This window comes from Lissotriton helveticus, chromosome 5_1, assembly GCF_964261635.1.
Source record: "Lissotriton helveticus chromosome 5_1, aLisHel1.1, whole genome shotgun sequence".
NCBI classification, from domain to species: domain Eukaryota; kingdom Metazoa; phylum Chordata; class Amphibia; order Caudata; family Salamandridae; genus Lissotriton; species Lissotriton helveticus.
In genome coordinates, this window is record NC_136065.1 from 109,846,973 (window position 1) to 109,866,297 (window position 19,325).

Sequence of the window (19,325 nt, forward strand, 5' to 3'; positions counted from 1 at the left end):
GGAAGGCTTCTGCTTCCAAACTGCAACTCTGTGTGCACACCTGCTATCCTCAAAATGGGATCTGTAAGAGAAACTAACCCTACACTATTAGGTGGGACCAATAACCCTGCGGAGACTCAAGCCCACCTGTTTGTATATCTGCATAACAACTCATTATTTCACATTAAATGCAGAGTTTCATCACAAGAATACTACAATATGTGTGGAGACTCTCTCCTAAAATCACAAAATCATTGACTTTTTAGTACAAATGAAAAAGTAGTTTTATTTTTCTAAATTCAATTAAAAACAATCATATATATTGTGTACAATTGTGTAAAACTATTTGATTGCACAAAATCAGAAGGATATAATTTTTTATTCAGTTGTGTTGAGTTGAATTGAGTATACACAAAATGTACAAATATTGTCAAGCACGGCGTAAATGTCTTGTTCCTTTTTAGAATTGGTCTAAAGACACATCTCTTCACAATATAAGTGACTTTGTTGGACTAGGCCCTTTCTGCATGATTATCTCCAAACATTTTGCCTTGACCCTCCTGTTTTCTGAGCCTGATTTGGTTGACTTTTAGGACTCTGTGCACCTTATCACTGCTAGTCAGTGCTAACGTGTTTGTGTTCTCTACTTTAAGCATAGTAGAATTGGCTTACACTTAATTGGCCTTTTTAATTTACTTGTGAGTCCCTAGTAAGGTGGTACTACATGTGCCCAGGACCTGTAAATTAAATGCTACCAGTGGGACTGCAGCACTGATTGTGCCACCCACTTAAGTAGCCCTTCAAACATGTCTCAAGTCTGCCATTGGAGCCTGTGTAGGCAGTTTTAAACTGCAATTTCAACCTGGAAGAAAAGACCTTTTGTCAGGCCCAAATGTTATTTTTTAATACGTAGAAGTAACCCTCTGGCTATGCCCTCGACAGCCCAGAGGCAGGGTGCAGTGTATTTAAACGGTTGGACACGTTTTCGCTACTGCATGGCCTACCTCTCCCATAGGATAACATTGGCGTTACCATATTTCATTTAATAGGCTGTAACTTACAATTTGAACCATGTAGGCAAGCCAAGTATGTTGTCTAAAGAATTGTAATTAAAGACCTCTTTAATGCTAAAGTCTGATTTTTAATCACAATTCTAAAATGCCACTTTTAGAAATTTGACATGTTCCATTTGGTGCCTGCATCCTCCTGGGTCACATGACTAGGTCTTGTTGGAAGTTAGTCTTTGAGTATTGCTCCCAGACTTAGAGACACAGGGAAGACAGGTGTTGGCAAGATGGGTCTGACTTATGAAGTAGAGCTTGTCATTTGTGACCCCAGACAAGCTGGGGCCAGGACTAGGAGGAAAGAGATACCTTATACCCCGCGGGGGGGGGCTGGAAACCTCTATAAGCATTCTTCACTTCAAAGTGGGCACCAGGTACAAGTAGGTCACCCTTAGACCCAACTCTACAGTACATTTCTAGACCTGTGGAGACTCTGCCAGGAAAAAGGATTACTGTGCTGCTGAAAGGACTGCCACTCTTCTGGACTACTGTTCTGAAAAAATGCTGCCCTGCTGTGCTGACCTGCTGCCCTCTTGCCAGGGTGAGAAAGACTGGATCTGCATCTGTTGAACCCAGGACCCAAGAGGACTCTAAAGACTAGTTGGTTGGCCTCCTGACTTGAGCCTTACTGACAGAAGACTCTAATAGCCTCGACCCCAGCACTTGGACTCTGCCATCTGTGAGTCTATCCTGTCAAAGTATGCCACCTCAGTCCTTGGGAGTGGGCCTAAGGTGATCTTCCCGCCTCTGTGGATCCTGCAGAACCAATGCTTCCTCTCTGCTGCACTGTGCAACACCGAGCAGCCCACTGCCTCGTCGGAACTGCTACTGCATGATGCAGCCACAGCACAGGCCCTGGTATCCCTTATTGACTGCAGCCTCGACGACTTCGACAGGTGCCGCATCATAGCCTGCAGCTTCTCAGAACCAACACATCGATCCAATTGCGAGACGCATCCTGGACGCCCGACTTCGCTTCTCAAGCCCTTGTCGACAGGATCCTCAACAACGATGCCTGACGTTGTATCGCAGCTTCTCCACATCTTGAAACTGACACATCACCTTGGCTGTGCGATGCATCTTCGATACGGACTCTCTCAATGCCCAGCAAACCAGGATTGACGGTACTTTGTTCAGCGAGCTGTACTGGGTTCCTGTAGCCAGCCTGCGCTACATTGCTGTTGGTCTGAACTTGTGCCTTTGTCCCAGTATGACCAGATATCCAATTTAACTGAAATTTGGTTGCTGCTTGACCAGGGCTCACATCCCAGTCAACGGAATACCCAGTTTCTTACAGACATGCACCCGCTCTCTAGCCTGGGACCAATGGGACATATTGCCTTTTATTTACAAAAGCACTAAGCACACACTCACATTCAGTGGCCTTTGATGTATATTTTCTGGTAGGTTTGTAACATGAATTACAAGGCACTGCTCTTTTGATGTTTTGTGCAGAGCATTTAAAAAACAATACTTTCAACCAATTAAAGAACAGTAGCATTTTTCTGATTTCGAAAAAGATTTCTTCATGCAATATGAAATTCCAGAATTCTACAGAAGTTAGTATTAATAATAGGGGTGGGCATAACTTGCGTAATTAAGTGTAGTGCAATCTCATGGAATTACGTAAGAATTCAGTGATATTAAGCATAGATACATGCAGAAGAATAAATCTCCATTTAGCTCTACTACTTAGCCCTAAAAAGCCCCGCGCATCCAAAACGGACACACAAATACATTTTGCACTAAGAAAGACCACTAACAGCCTGATTCATCATTCTCCCGTTTTGCAAGCCCCTAATAGCGATTCATAACGAATCGCTATTAAGGACTTGCAAAACGGAATTCATGTAGGAATTGCAATAAATATTGCGATTCCTACATGTTCCTTATTTGCGATTAGCTAATTGCTAATCGCTAATAAGGAATAACTCCCCATGCATTCCTATGGGCCTACAGGCCTATAGGAATGCATGGGGCGTTATTCCTTATTAGCGATTAGCAATTAGCTAATCGCAAATAAGGATGCGATTTCAAGGGATCAGGGGTGTCCAAAGGACACCCTGTAGCAACCCTGAAATGTAATCTACATTGATGTTGCGCACACACATGTCCAAAGGACATGTGTGTGTGTAACATGCAACTTAGAAAAATGCATTTAAGTGCATTTTTCTAAGTTTGTTATTTACCACGAGGTCTGACCACGTGGTAAATAGCGGCCCAAAATTGCGATTTCGCAATTTAAAAATGGTTCATGAATAGCATTTAAGGAATCTCAAAAAGAGATTCCTTAAATGCAATTCATCGCAAATGTGCACATTTTTTATTAGCGAATTTTGCATTTGGGATGATGAATCCCAAATGCAAAAATTGCACTCGCAAAGGGCCAGATTCTCAGAATCTGGCCCTTTGCGAGCGCAATTAAGCTTGATGAATCTGGCCGTTAGTGCCTTTGATTTACAAAAGCACTAAGCACACCCTCACATTCAGTGGCCTTTGATGTATATTTTCTGGTAGGTTTGTAACATGAATTACAAGACACTGCTCTTTTGATGTTTTGTGCAGAGCATTTAAAAACCAACACTTTCAACCAATTAAAGAACAGTAGCGTTTTTCTGACTTTGAAAAAGATTTCTTCATGCAATATGAAATTCCAGGATTCTAGAGAAGTTAGTATTAATATTAGGGGTGGGCATAACTCGTGTAATTAAGTTTAGTGCAATCACATGGAATTACCTAAGAATTCAGCGATATTACGCATAAATACATGCATAAGAATGAATCTCCATTTAGCGCTACTACTTAGCCCTAAAAAGCCCCGCGCATCCAAAACGGGCACACAAATGTATTTTGCACTACGAAAGACCACTAAATGCACACACGCTAAATGTGCTCTTGGGGATTCATTTTCACACAACTTACACCTGGCACTAGCGCTATTTTCTTAGCAGAAAATGCATCCTTGCATCCACAAGGGACATAAGAGTGCATTTTGACAGGAATAGCGACCGGCCACTCGTGCACGTTCAACGTGCTCTCACAGTTGGATTTTTTTCTTCAAATTTCCCTTAATTGCGGAACCATGAGAAATTGCATTTTAATCAGTAATTTTGTGTCAAAGAGTAATGTGGAATTACCAAAATTTCTGCAATTACTCTGGTGTAATTGAAATTCCACCCGAGCCTAATTAACTCATCAATGTTTTTTGAAATACCGAAAAAGCTTTTGGAATACACCATAGATTAATATTCTGTAAAATAAAATAGATGATATAGAGGTAATGGGTCCCTCCCCATGAAAAAAAAATTAAAGAGGTTTAGGAACCTGGAAAGATTGAATTTTTGACAATGTACTTAGTATTATGATCTAGCTGCTCTGATGATCCACTGGGAGCTGTTTTAGCACCAAAGAGAAGCCTGTATCTGCTTACTTTCAATGACGTGTTCACAATTCGTTTGAAAAGCTATTTCCTTTTTATTGTGCTTTCTAGAAATATGACAATTTGATTTTGAAGGAAGAAAACACAGAAATATCCCTCGCCACGTGTGTGGGTTGAGGGAGGATAGACAATGAAGAGAATGTTCTCCTATGCTTTTAAAAAAATAATAACCTGGCAACGCCAAGTTTATTTTCAGATTTGCTCGGGGGTAACTGAGGTTATTCCTCCGCACGGTGCACTGACTGCCTCTGTGCGTGTGAGCTGCGATGTGGGTGTGCACTTGAGAGATGTCGAGCAGGAGGCAGTGTTCTTCCCATGAAAGGAGGGATCACAGATGGCGCCACACATACAAGTCAGAGAAATGGGAAGTCGATTGACACATCTGTGTTCGACAGAAATAAAGGTTCTTAATGCAAATGAGAAAGAAATGAAAAGCAGAGGCTAACAATGTCATAGGGAACCCAGGACCCGCAGGAGGCTGCCACGCCAGCCAGCTTGTCTCTTCAGTTGCAATCTCCGTTCTTTTCTTTCGTTCTTTCTTTCGTTCTTGCTCCACGCTACGCAGTTTGGTTTTAGACCGCGCCATTCTACAGAGTCCGCCCTTCTCATGGCAACAGAACATCTGAGACAGGGCGTAGATGAGGGGCAAACTATGGCCCTGATCCTGTTGGACCTCAGCGCGGCGTTCGACACTGTAGCACACACCACCTTGCTACAGTGTCTGAACAGAGGTGGCATCGCGAACACTGCGCTGAGGTGGATCCAGGCCTTCCTAACGGGAAGATGCTTCCAAGTGAGGCAAGGCGACTGCTATTCTAAAGGGGTACTTCTGGCCCAGGGCGTGCCTCAGGGCTCGTCCCTGAGCCCGACCCTTTTTAATTTGTATGTAGCGCCGGTAGCCTCCATTGTGGAGAGCCATGGCCTCCAAATGGTATCTTATGCCGACGATACGCAGCTGGTTATCTCCCTATCGCATGCGCCCTGTCTTGCTGCAGATGGCTTCCGATCGTGCATGAAAGAGCTTGCCGATTGGATGGCCATCAATTGTTTGAAACTTAATGGCAGCAAGACAGAGGTGTTGGTGGTAGGGAGAGCCCAGTCTGCTTGGTCGTCGGCTTGGTGGCCACCCTGTTTAGGACAGACTCCCACCCCCTGCCAGGAGGCAAAAAACTTAGGAGTATGGTTTGATGCGGGCCTTACTTTTGGGCCCCAGATCAACCGGGTGGTTGGAGTGTGTTTTGGGGTCCTGAAAAAATTGAGGAAAGTCTTGGATTTACTGCCGATGGAAGCCCGTCAAACCCTGGTACATGCTCTGGTGACCACAAGGCTAGACTATGCGAACCTGCTGTACCTGGGGGTACCGGAGAAAAGCATGGGCCGCCTTCAAGTGTGGCAAAATGCGGCAGCGCGCTTGATCCTTAGACTGCCCAAAAGGGCATCCTCGAGGATGGCCCTGCAGAAGCTACATTGGCTCCCTGTGAGGAGCAGAGTAGAGTACAAGGCACTCTGCACCTGTCACAGGATCTTGAATGGGAGGGCACATCGACCACTGCAGAGATTGATTGAAGCCTATGAACCTGCTCGAGCGCTCAGATCCACGGGGGGGGGACAGTTGAGGATCCCCAAGGTGAAGAAAGCTCGCATGGGAGGGAGATCCTTTAGGTATTTAGCGGCAAACTACTGGAACAAACTCCCAGCGGATTTGCGCCTGGAACCTGAAGAAATGAGGTTTCGAGCGAAATTAAAAACCCACCTCTATGTTAGATAAATGCCTGCCTGGCAGCTGTTCTTCCCTGTTTGCCGCCTCTCCCACTTTTCAGCGCGGGGACACGCCGGTGTGCGTAACTCAGCGCTTTATAAATGCCCCTATTATTATTATTATTATTATTTCTTTCTTTCTTTCTTTCTTTCTTTTTTTCCTTTCTTTCTTTCTTTCTTTCTTTCTTTCCTTCTTTCTTTCTATCTTTCTTTCCTCTTTCTTTCCTTCCTTCCTTCCTTCCTTTCTTTCTTTACTCTTTCCTTCCTTCCTTCCTTCCTTCCTTCATGTCTTTCTTTCTCCCTCTCTTTGTCTTTCTTTCTTTCTTTCTTTCCTTCGTTTCTTTCTTTCTTTCTTTCTTTCTTTCTCCATCTCTTTGTCTTTCTTTCTTTCTTTCTTTCTTTCTTTCTTTCTTTCTTTCTTTCTTTCTTTCTTTCTGTCTTTCTTTCCTCTTTCCTTCCTTCCTTCCTTTCTTTCTTTCTTTTTTTCTTTCTTTCTTTCTTTCTTTCTTTCTTTCTTTCTTCCTTCATTTCTTTCTTTCTTTGTCTTTCTTTCTTTCTTTCTTTCCTCTTTCCTTCCTTCCTTCCTTCATTTCTTTCTTTCTCCCTCTCTTTGTATTTCTTTCTTTCTTTCTTTCTTTCTTTCTTTCTTTCTTTCTTTCTTTCTTTCTTTCTTTCTTTCTTTCTTTCTTTCTTCAAGACAGGTTGTTTGCCCCAAGCACAGCCTGTGCTCTGTGTCTCCCCCTATGCCAGGAGCATCCTTTATATGCTCGCCCATGGTACTGCAGGGTTCAGACAGGACGCAGGCCAGTCTCCTCCTACCTGCAGACCCTGCCCCCTCACAGCAGTGGTTTCACTGTGAAACCGGGCTCAGTGTGTTCTGGTCTGGATGTACAATGTCCGCAGTTTGTGGACCCAGGATTACTGGGTGCTGAATTAATATACTTGGACATTTTAAACCCTAAAAGAACAGTCTGCTTGGAATTGTGAGTGGCGGAATTCTATTCGAAATTATGATTTCAGGTGGATTAACGCCATTCATAATGGGGTCTTAGTAGGGTTACTGTGTGTTACAGTAATGTGTACGTCCAGCCAGTAGCCAAGTTCCAGAACAACAGCTGAACAAAGTAAAACAACTTAGGAACTATTCCAGGTCCCCTTCTGTCGCTGATCTTCAAACCCTACTCTGCGCTTCTGATAGTGACGTCTTGAGTATCTTTCCAAATATTTCCACAAATAATCCAGTCACTCATAGCTGCTTTGCTTCTTGTTCTCCTAGTAGTTTATTTTTACTCACAGTCAACCAGTCGGCTTTGCTATAGCTCCATTGCTCTGCATGAAGAATGCAAATGAACACACTCTGCTGGTCTGCGCATGTGCAAGCACAAATCCTCTGACACACTGCTGGGTAAGGGGGTTCTATTGGCTGGACTCATCCTCTCACCCAGGCCCTCATGACCCCAGTGAGTAGCTGTCTCGTGGCGCCCTCTGACCCTCTTTTTTCACTCTACAAATATTTTGCAAAGATTTAAGATTACCGTATGAGTCCCTCCATACATTTTTGTCTCCGACTGGTTCACGTCAATTATATATTTGCATCATAATTCCAAGCCAAAAAATTGTTCTTTCCCAGTTTGCATTTTGAGGAGCTTTTTATGCTCGAGTAGCATCCAGAGGTAATATACATGAGCCCTAGTGGAGTTGTGGTGGAAGGTTTGGAGGAAAACTGTGGTTTATCACAACACAAAAACAATTTATATAAGTCTTATATTATTCTTTCAGGCAAATAAGGATGCATTGTGCTGTCTGTGTTGTGAGGTAGATGGCTGCTAAGTGAACTTTCTTTCCTGTGTTCCCTGATGGTTGCTAACTGAACTTTGGGTTCTGACAGCTGCTAACTAAACATTCTTGCATCTTTGCTCTGATAGGTGCTAAGCGAATTTTCTTCTGTCTGTGCTCTGATGGCTACTAATTGAAGCTTCTTCCTTATGTGCTCTGAATGTTGCCAACTGAACTTTGGGATATGAAGGGTGCCAAGAGAACGTTCTTCCCTCTTTGCTCTGATACCTGCTAACACAATTGTCTTCTCTCTTTGCTCTGATGGCTGCTAAATGAACTTTCTTCTGTCTTTGCTCTGATGGCTGCTAACTGAACTTTCTTCTGTCTTTGCTCTGATGGCTGCTAACTGAACTTTCTCCCCTCTGGGCTCTGAAGGTTACTAACTGAACGTTGGGATCTGAAGGGCGCTAAGTGAACTTTATTCCAACTTTGCTCTGACACTTGCCAACCGAATCTTCTCCTCTCTGATGGCTCCTAATTTAAGTGTATTCCCTCTGCGCTCTCTTTCAGGTGGGGGATCAGATGATACTGCTGCAGAACTGCTGGAGCGAGCTGCTGGTTTTCGATCACATTTACCGCCAGATTCAACATGGAAAGGAGAACAGCATACTCCTGGTCACCGGCCAAGAGGTAACAGAGATCCCTTTGTGGTGGCACTTCACACAGCAGAAGTGCTTGCATGAGTTTGACAAAATACACCTTTTGCTCTCTTAAGTACTTATCACCATTCTCATCCACACATTTTCAAACCTGGAGCCTAAGTAGGACAACAATTGTTTTCATATCCATTGCTCCCACTTTGTGGCTCTATGTTGTGGGAACTGCTTCATAACTAGTGAGTGACATACTATTGGGACCATTGGTGTATGAAAAAAAGATTATAACTCATATTAGACAACAGGCAGAGATTAATTGCAAATACCGCCTGGCTTGGTAGCATGCTCCGGCAGACAAAGATGCAGAAACTCACCCAGACCTAACCAAGTATACTTGCCACAAGGACCATAATCAGCTTTGCTAAAAAATTGTTACTAGAGTTTTCAAAGTTGATCTTTACTTGTATCCACCAATAGTCACAAGGCGTTCATGCGTACATGTAAAACAGTCAGGTATGGTGAATGCCCAATCACACTTACTCTAATACACGTGTCCACAGTGAGGCATTCAGGGTCACTAGCAGGTACTGTTACCCACACTGACAGATAAGCGGCCACAAATAAGGGTCTGTTATTGAACCTCAACACCAGTCCCATTGCACATTTTGTGCAAGGTCCTAAATGGTGGCCCAGTAGTGAACTGGTGTCCTTACCATGTAACAGTCTCTTTGGTTAGTTTGAAGAGTGCAACAACCCAACACGTCAGCATAGGACCACTGTCTGTTACCCTAAAAATATGTGGATTAAAGACACTGCAGGGTCTAGCACCCTGACCATTTATAGAATGATGCACTTCTACCCCCCCGGGTCCAGATTAATTCACCCATGGTGGTTAACATTCCATGACGTTATCCATGGCATCGCGCACTGAGATCATTATGTACGAAAGCTTGGCATAACCTTCGGTCATTTTTCCACAAGCTGTGCTAAGGGGTATTACTCTATGGGGTCTAACTCTGCTTGTGCTAGCCACTCTCTGGCGGTTACCTGGGCATATGATATGTCCAACAGATGGTTATTTACTGACACTTCCCCACCGACCGCAGTTATTATCCCCCTCCGCATCATTGATCAAACGTTTATCAAGCTCCGTGTAAATGAACCAAAGACGTCCACCTTCATAAGTGGTCGTGGCATAGCCCTTGAGCTGACATGTCGATTATCTCATGGAGGACTGACATGTCATGCTGGGAGAGCAAGCGGTTGTAACTTAACATTACCACCCTCAATTCCGGCAGAAAGATGGTTGTAGAGCCTCTGCTTCGTTGAAGGTGGCTTTATGGTCTTCTACCCTTGCAGGTGGTTGTGCTCACACAACTTTAAAAGTGTGACCTAGAATGACCGACCAATCATGGCATGCAGATTCTTCTTGATCAACGCAAGGTTCATGGTCTGTTATCCACCTAGGTTGTTGCAGCATAAAACACATGATTGAGAACTGAACAGTCTAGACATGAAGGCTGCTCCCCAAGTCTGCTGGAAACAGAACTTCAGATTTATTTATTTATTTATTTATTTGATTTATATAGCGCACTATAACCCAGAGGTCTCTAAGTGCTTTGACAGGGTCCACAGGCAACTCAAGGGCTACAGCAGATTTAATCTTTTAGGAACCACCCCATGCTAGCTGAAACAGCAGTGTTTTTAATTTCTTTCTGAAAGACATTAACTTAATGTCCTTTCGCAGATCTAGAGGCAGTTTATTCCATAGCGCTGGTAGGGTGTGTGAGAATGCACGACCTCCCACCGTAGCCAACCTACAACGCGGCTGGACAAGGAGAGCTGCTTCAGCCGATCTAAGCTCCCTAGCTGGTCTGTAGGAAAACAAACGTGTCTTCACGTAATTGGGTGCCCTTCCATACAGAGCCTTATGAACGATGCAAAGCCCCTTGAACATTAGCCTCTGCTAATCATATTCCAAAATTATGAGAGGGAAAGAGCTCCCATTACATTGAGGGGTCCCTTTGACTCTCCCTCTTATTTCCTTATATAATTTATATTTATTCTTCGACTTCGTGCATTTTCTGAACATCGACAACAATCTCTAGAGGGCACAAAACGATAACAGTTCTTTTTTTCATTTAGTTTCATATAATTTCTCTCTCTTAAAAAACAAAAAAAATAATATAAAAATCTTCTCATTCCAAATTACTTCCGGTCATTTTAGGGCAGAAAAGGAGTAGGGTGCAGTTTCTTATGCCTTTGCTTACTTGTTGGCTGGTAATGTACCACAGATTTTGAAACCTCTGAAGAGTTGGTGGCTATTAGACTGGGCAGTGGGTACCTCCACCCTGTGGTGCTGGGGTATCCCTCTTTGTTTCAGAAGGCGTGGGGCTGATGGCGGATCATGAGGTTCCCAAGACACAAAGTTCTGAGAAGACCTCATTGAGGAGTACAGGTGTACCTTCTTGGAGTGCAGTGAAATATTATTATTTAAATAGTTGATAGATATTCATAGCTGCCATCCTCAAATTCAGGGTGGTCCACAAACATTTACATATCAATTGTGGCCCTGAATATATGGGCCTAAGGAACAATTTCCTAATACTTGTAATTAAATGTTATGAGTAGGTCAACAGACCCTGAGGAACTGTGCATAGACTCGCCACCTCAGCCCCCCACCCCATTGCCATAATTTACAACAAGGGGTGGTGATGGACAGAGTCTCTGAATTAAGCAGAGTACTCTCACCCAGTCAAGAGATCAGGGCTAGATCCAACACCGTTTTTTAGCTCATTGCACCATCCCAGTTTCAGAACCTGGCTGTATGCAAATTAGTCTGTCCCTGGCCCAGTGCATCATGGGAACAGGGCAGACCAGACTACAAAAGCCAATTCTTACACTGGGAAGGAAACAAGCTTCCGGGGACCGGTTTCTGCCATTTCAGGCGTCTTCGGCCCGGCTTGCTTGAATCCTGATGGTGCAATGAGCAAGGGACTCACATCTGAGTATACCCTTCCACGCTTAGGGTGGACAAAATTATTTACAACAAGGGGTGGTGATGGACAGAGTCTCAGAATTAAGCAGAGTACTCTCACCCAGTCAAGAGATCAGGGCTAGATCCAACACCGTTCATCACCACCCCCTTTTCTGTATCGTTTTTGGCCACTATAGGTGTGGCAGGGTATACTCAGACATGAGTCCCTTTCTCACTGCTCCATCAGGATTCAAGCAAGCCGGGCCGAAGAGGCTGAAATGCCCATTGCCAGCATAGGTCCTGCTGCTCACATCATGCGTGACATCTTTAAAGTGGACAAAGAACAAATCTTGAGCAATACAAAAGAGGGTTCCTCATTTATGTGTCTATCACTGTAGATAATGCTGGGCTATCATCAGTACTGAAGAGATAGTCTTTTTATTGTGTCTACAGTGCTACAGACCTAAAAGTAAGACTGCCGTTTTCATTGCCTAAAATTACCCTTCCAAGGCATTAATGGCAATAAAGGCACAGGAAAAATACTATAGTAGTTAACTCTGGGACAGTGCTGTTGATGCCAGGGATGGTCTTTAAATTAGCCTTTACTAATTCATGCAGAGGCAGACGGATAGACTTTCCTATCACATAAACACATCTGATTTCTACAATACAGGTCAATTTAAACAAATATCCAGACTTTTCTAAGATACGCAGCAGAGAGGCAGGTCAGTTTCTGGTGCCGGGTCTTTCAGTGGTGTTTTGATGGACTGAGCTATGATGTTAAATGACCCAATAAGTAGCTTGTGAGCTATCATAAGCTAAGTAGATTTCCTGTGTGCAGCTCAGCCTACTGAATTAGAACCTTTTACTTGGTTGATTATATATAATGTTACCAAAATTGACAAGCATGTATTCAAGAATGGGGAACATCCTTTTCAACGCGGATGTTACCCTGCAGTGCTTTTACGACGAGTCCTTTACAACGCAAGTCGTAACCACGACTTGCGCTGGAGGGCGCTAAAGGATAAAGAATAGTATATTTACTATTCCAACACCTTCCCTACTATCCACGGGGACTGGTGTTAGAATAGTAAATTATACTATTCACTATCCGCGCCCCTCCAACGCAAGTCGTGGTAACGTGTTGCGTTGTTAAAGACGCGTTGTGAAAGCACGCATTGAAACGGTACGCGTTGTACCGTCATTCATCCTTCAAGAACAAATGGTGTCTGTTCGGAATACTTATGCTGATGTTTGGAGAAAAAAGGTTGAACGACCAAAATATATTTAAGGCTGATATTACAGGGATAAATCATGCAGCTTTGGGAAGACGTCTTCTTAACATTATTACCTTGGTGTGAGTGCTTTGGAGATATGACTGTTGCGTATTCCCCAAATAGAGGGATTCCAAATTAGTAAAGCCTTTTTCACAATATTGCTGGCAACTAAGGATGGGCGAAGAATTCCGCTCCACAGATCGAGTTCTTGGAGTTCTGCAAAACTCAGCGAAGCAATGCGGAGCAGAGTTTTTTCTCTCTCGTGACTTGCCAACGTGAATTTGGCGAGTGCTCGCAAGAAAATAATCACGCGCTAGACTTCCTCCCAGCAAGATTTCTCAATGTGGGCGGTCGCGGCAGTTCACAACTGTTCACGTTGAGGAAGCTGAAGCTGGAGTAGAAAGCAGCAGTGCACTCCGGCGCGGCACAGAGTGCTGCTCGCACTGAATATTCAGCACAGGACAAACTCCTGCCGCTTAAATTCAGTGTGACTTAATAGATTCTGCCACGAGCAGAACTCCGCGGAGCACGGCAGAGTTTTTGCAGCACTTCGTGGAGTTACACAGACTAGAACTCTGCAACCTCCGCCCAGGCCTACCGGCAACCATTCCTGATCCACTCAGGTGATCACTGCTGCCAATCTTGCATCTGGTGGCCACTAATGGAATGATTGTCATTCAACATAAGTAGCTCTTACTACAGAAAAGGTTGGAGACCCCTTCTCTCCCCAAACATCAAACACGTCATCTCTGTTTTCGTCGCAATTTCTTTACCTCCAAGACTTGACTCTTGAGCAGTATTTCCAAGGTAAGCATTCCCTGCAGAAGATGCACCCTTAAGTTAAAGCTCTGTGTTTGAAAAACAGCACATCCCCGCTCTTTAGACTGCACTTAGGTTAGCTCTGAAGGCTCATCACCGCCTGCTTCACAGAGAAGCAAATCAGACGGAGCAGTGGCCTCAGGTTTTGTTCTGTCGAGAGTACTTCACACAGGATGGCCCCACTCACAGCAGCAACAGGCACTTCTGAAGACAAGACACAGGAGTTGGAATCTAGTTTCAACATCTTCACAGGAGGTTAAGTGCCTGCTGGGAACAGCTAAGTTGTACTTAGAAAGTACAACAAAGAAATCGATAAATGCCGCACAATGCGTCATCCGTCCTTTAAGTCACAATTAACAGTATTCTGTATCGAGGAATGACGCGTAACACCCTGTTGTCAAGAAAACTATGTCAACTATTTACATGTTTTCTATGTTTGTAAATGTGATATACATAGAGCATGATGGAGAGTTGTCTCCAGTGCATACTTTAATAGAGCCTGTTAGTCTAAGAAAACTAGACAACTGATTTGATATTTGACCCTCCCCGTTTTTTCTTTGTTTATTCTTTTGCTTTTACATATAGTACTGGCTTGCTTTTACCTTTCTTCCGTATCATTCTTAATTCCTTTTTCACCAGTTATTCCTTGTGTTTCGTTTTTCTCTCTTCTTGCTATAAATCCTTGTTTAGCTTAAGTTGTCTAGCTTTCATCCAAACTTTTTTTCTGCACTTCACTTTCCTTTCTTCCACGATTCCTTCATATATGCTTTTCATAGCATTCTTCATAACTTTTCTTCTTTTTGTTATGTATTTTCTTGTTTTTTATTTATCTTTCTTGCTGCCACTCCCTCCTTCATATTTCATTGTCACTTTGGTATTGCTTCTAGTTTCCTCATTGTCATAAATCGGTTGAAGGTCCTTCCCTGTCTCCCTCCTCTGGCCCCTACATCATGCCCTCCCTCCTATGATTCCTGCGCCCCTTTGTGATTCCTTCTTTCATTCCCTACTGCTTTCATTCCTCCCTTTTGTCTCTACATCCACCCCTTTTTCTACTTTTCTGTCTTCTTCCTTTCTTCCCCACCACATTTCTTTTTCCTCCATTCTCGCGTTTTGTCTCCCTTACTCGTCTCTCAACGCCTCCTTCTCTTTCCCACTTCCTCTTTTCATCCTTCCTCCTTACTTTCCCTCCTCACTTTCTTTGTTCTTTCCCACCTCCATTGCCTTCAGAATTGATTCAGTTAATGCATCCCTTTCTTCTTCATTCCTTCCCTGCCCACTCTCCCTTCGATCCTCCTAGCCTTACTTTCCCCTCTATGCTCTTTCCTTCCTTCCTTCCTTACTTCCTCACTCCCACCCTCCCTTTCTTATCCCACAATCCCTCCGTCTTCCCTCCCATTTTCCTCCTTTTTCTCTTCCCTTCTCTCCATTGATTCATTCTCCATTCCCCATCCCCTTCCTTCTCTCCCTCACTTCTGCCCTCCTTCCTTCCTTTCCTCCCTTTATTGCTTCCTTTCCTTCCTCTCACCTTCCAACTCCCCTATCAACCTCATACCAATGTTTTGCTTTGCAAATCCATACTTCTTTTTAGTCATTTATTTTTGGCGACTATCTTTGCACCGAAATCCATAAAATGAGCGAAACAAATGCCTTCTTTTGTAAAGGGTTGGAGTATCATTTATAAACACAGGGAAAAGGCTAGATTTTCAGACGGAAGCATAGTCTTTATCCTTTTAAAGTAACATTTTATATGAATAAATACATGTTTTGGTGGGCTGATAACCGACTTTCCCAATTCTTCCAAAAATGACATTTCCCACAGGAATCCACTCGCTAATCTTCTAATTGTGCCAGAATCACATTTGTGTTTTTGTATTTTGCAGCTTCTGAGGCTAGTTAGCATTGGCCCATTAAGCTGCCATCCCTGTGCAAACACAGTGTTGTACTGGGATCGCAAATATAAGTGTTGCGATGTTTACCACAAACAGTTTTTACTGGACACAATAAAGTTTGCATCCTCCACTAAATTTCTGCAGGACAAGCCTGCCAAAATTTAACTTGGTAAAAATGCCAAATATTTACTGGGATATTCGGATTTTGGTGGACTAACCCCCAAATTTGGAAGTTATTCCACAAAGGTCAGAAAAGGTGCAATATATCGTACCGATAAATGTCAAACCTGGGGGTGTCGGGTCTTATAGGGTGCAGTAAACTCGGACTGTCCCTTCAGGACACCTGTAATTATGCCCTTTGTGTTGGATGTTTGCTCACTGGCATGTCTTCACCATATACATTTTCTAATATCACCTCAACCGTGTTCCTTTAGGTGCATGTGATTGCATGGAAGGTGACAGGGCGGTGTGGACTTTAAGTGGGGGTTGCACTCAGGGCTCTGTGTCTTCCCTTTTAGCACCTTGGTGCCTGGGACTGTAAGCTTCAGCGAGGCCATAGATGGTGGCCTTAGGACTAATACCTGCGATACAGGTGCTTGCGTGCACCAGCGTCCTCCGGCAGATCTTAGCAAAGTGTTCATGTGGTGTAAAAACTGGTGATGTTGCATGGTTTAGGGCTTCTCAGTGGTTGTGTTGTCAGCCCATGTTCCTTTCCTTGCCTGCATTTCTCAGTTTATAGGAAATTCTGGATTCTAACTATTTCTATACTTTAAATAATGTGGCCCACTTCATGTGATTCCATGATGTCCTGTATTATGGGAATTTTTTAAAGAGTAGTAGTGCCTTCTCAGGTACCTGTGTCTTCACCACGGTCAAAGGTCATGTGACATCATCATGCGAGGATGGAGCGAAGTAGTTGAATCCGGTTCTCTGCCTGTCTGACTGCCCACTCTGGACATGAAAGAGAATACATTGACCATAATTTACTTATGTACACATTTGAAGATACAGTGGACTTTTGAAAACGTTTGGAGTTTGCAGCTTGTCGTGTGTGGACTTTTGCGACTTGTTTAATCTGATCTAGGCAGAAAGAAGGTTCCTAGCCCCCAAATGAAGCTCTCTATGATGCAATAGTTATAGTTTTTTCTGGTGGAATTTGGTGTTGCCACTTTGGACAAGAAAGGTAAGTTCAAAACATGGGTGACTAAGGAGGCTAGATACATGCCAGATGTTCAAGGTATCTATCTGTACATATATTCACTGAAAACACCAAAGGTTGAAGGGACGTTATATTTAGGTGAAAATGTCAGTTAAAACTTACTGTTTCTCATGCCCTAAAGTAACTTTAAATCACACCACCGCCATGCATAGTGTTATCAATAATGTACTTTCAGATGTCGCAGTCATATTATCAACGATGTCATAGAACAAGTCACAACTGATGGAATGTGGGGGGTAATTAGCCCTGCATGGAAAGGATATGAGATATTCTTACTTTAGGGCTCTTTTTATAGTTAGTTGCTTGACCTTGTCCCTCTGGCCTTAGGTACGTGCTCTGGTGCCCACCTAGAGCACCCACAAACCACTATGTTGGGGTAGCAGGGGGAGCTTGAGGTGCGGTGTCGTGCGTCCCCTTTTATTTAAAATTTGCCCCAGGGAATGGGGTTACTTGGGGTCTCCTATTAGCTTGGTGGGGGCATGGACCCACTCCCCTAAATATGTTTTTGCACCATCCTCCCTCCTCCGGCCCTGGCCCACACTAGGGAGGTATTTTTTTTGTACCAGAACTGGTTTTAGAATGCTGCAGTTGATTCTCGGATCCACCGTAAATTCTCAGTAAAATGAAAAAAAAAATACATTTTTGGTTCCAGGGAGGGGTCCTTATGAGCCCTTCCACACCAGTCCTAAGGGGTCAGTCTATCCCTACCGAGCCCCCTTACACTTTTTAAAACTTTTTTTTTAGGACTGGGCGACTGAGTCTTGAGTCTTATGATGGCAGACACCACATTGTTTTTGATGTGCAGGTAGCCAATCAGATCTCAGCTTGAGATCTGTCTTGAGATCTGTCTGGTCTGCGGAACCTTCGCAACATGATATATACATTTCGTTTTAGCATTTATTGCTCACAAATTACTGACGAGATCTACATCCAATCCTAAAAGCACACTTTCGGGAGCAACTTCTAGCTTTCTGTCAAATTTGGTGTAAATCTGTTCAGCCATTTGGGATGTAGCTGTATCTACTGTTCCTATGGAAAAATGAGTGAGGAAAACCAGCTTTTGGACCCCTCATCTTCTTGGTCCTGGTTGACAGATTACTCTGAAACATGCCAGTTTGTAGCTGAGATGAAAGAACATTTATTTGGGAAGTTTTGTGAAGATTCGTCAAACTGCGGCAATGTTATTAGAAAGAGAATACACACGTTTCCTATAAAAACACAATCCTAATTATAACCAGTGGTGACTGCCAGTGGGGGATTTATATATGTCCTCCTTTTTCAGCGTGCTGCCTCCGAGCTGCCAGAACGCCGGTGATGCTTGTTTTGCAGCGCTCAGCCGCGATGTCGGCATTCAAAACTCCAGTGTCTTGTCCCAAATTTCTAAGAAACCACAGCACTCCAGTGCTGGCATGTTCAATGTTTCTTCACTTCTATGCATTTTTGTGCTTATGCACCTTGGTCACGATGCGGAGACTGGAGTTTGTATATACAAGTATCAAACTGAGGAAACCCCCAATCCCTTTCCATAAACCCCAGTCAGTACCAATCAGTTTGGATTGCTCTAACCCACTGATCATACTCCAAATGTCCATGACCACCTAGTACCAACATGCGTACCTTAACTTGTTGTTTTAAGCCTGAAGAACAAAGCAGACACAAAGTTGTAACTGCATGTACATTCAAAGTATGGATGCTAGGCGCACAAAGACTTTAACCTTCCCCTGGAAAGTCAGAAAAGGTTGAGAACCTTTGCCCTCCATGAAGGCATGAAAATGCAGTTGAAGATTCACAATTTTGATGGCCCCAGAAACTGATCCTTTCCATCCATAGGATGTCCTGCCCATTAAAGGTAGAACTTCATGCAGCAGAAAATGGAAATCTGAAGTACAACAGCATGGGTGCATGGACCAGTCATGTAAAGAGCTTTACGTTCTGGGCGTAGGACCGTGCAGGGGGCTTGCAGAAAGGCACTTGGCTGGGCTTTTACAGCATACGTCAATAAGAAGTATACAGGCTCCATTAGGGTACAGCATCCATAAGGCACCAGTTTTCCTGATGCACCCTTTGGCCTGGAGAGGCACAGCCGCGGCACGTGGAGGGAGTTGCGGTGGGGCAGGCAGGCGGGGCAGGGGAGGGGCAAGGTGGGGGGTGATAAACACCGGAATCTGGATGATTGCAGGTAAGTAAATAATTAAATTAATAAAATGAATTTCGTTCCGTGTCCTGCATCGCATTTTGCGATGCAGGGCGCGATACGAAATTCGTTTTAATAATTTAAATGTTTACTTACCTGCAATCATCCAGATTCCGGTGTTTATCACCCCCAATCCTGCCCGTCCCCCGCCCCGCCTGCCTGCCCCACCGCAACTCCCTCCACGGGCCGCGGCTGGAGAGGCTGCAGTAAGAGTTTCATGATTCCCAAAATATGTGCTACAACCCTCTCTTTAAAAATGTTGCCAAACGTATTCTTAT

General features: G+C 43.8%; 1 protein-coding gene across 1 annotated transcript in view; it reads left to right on the plus strand.

The window, feature by feature from the left end:
• NR5A1 (nuclear receptor subfamily 5 group A member 1) overlaps positions 1-19,325 on the plus strand; it is a 441,357-nt gene that overhangs the window by 327,804 nt on the left and 94,228 nt on the right. Inside the window, exon 6 of the mRNA XM_078641831.1 lies at positions 8,587-8,706. Within this exon, the coding sequence (XP_078497957.1) occupies positions 8,587-8,706 (120 nt within the window). The remainder of the gene's footprint in view (positions 1-8,586; positions 8,707-19,325) is intronic.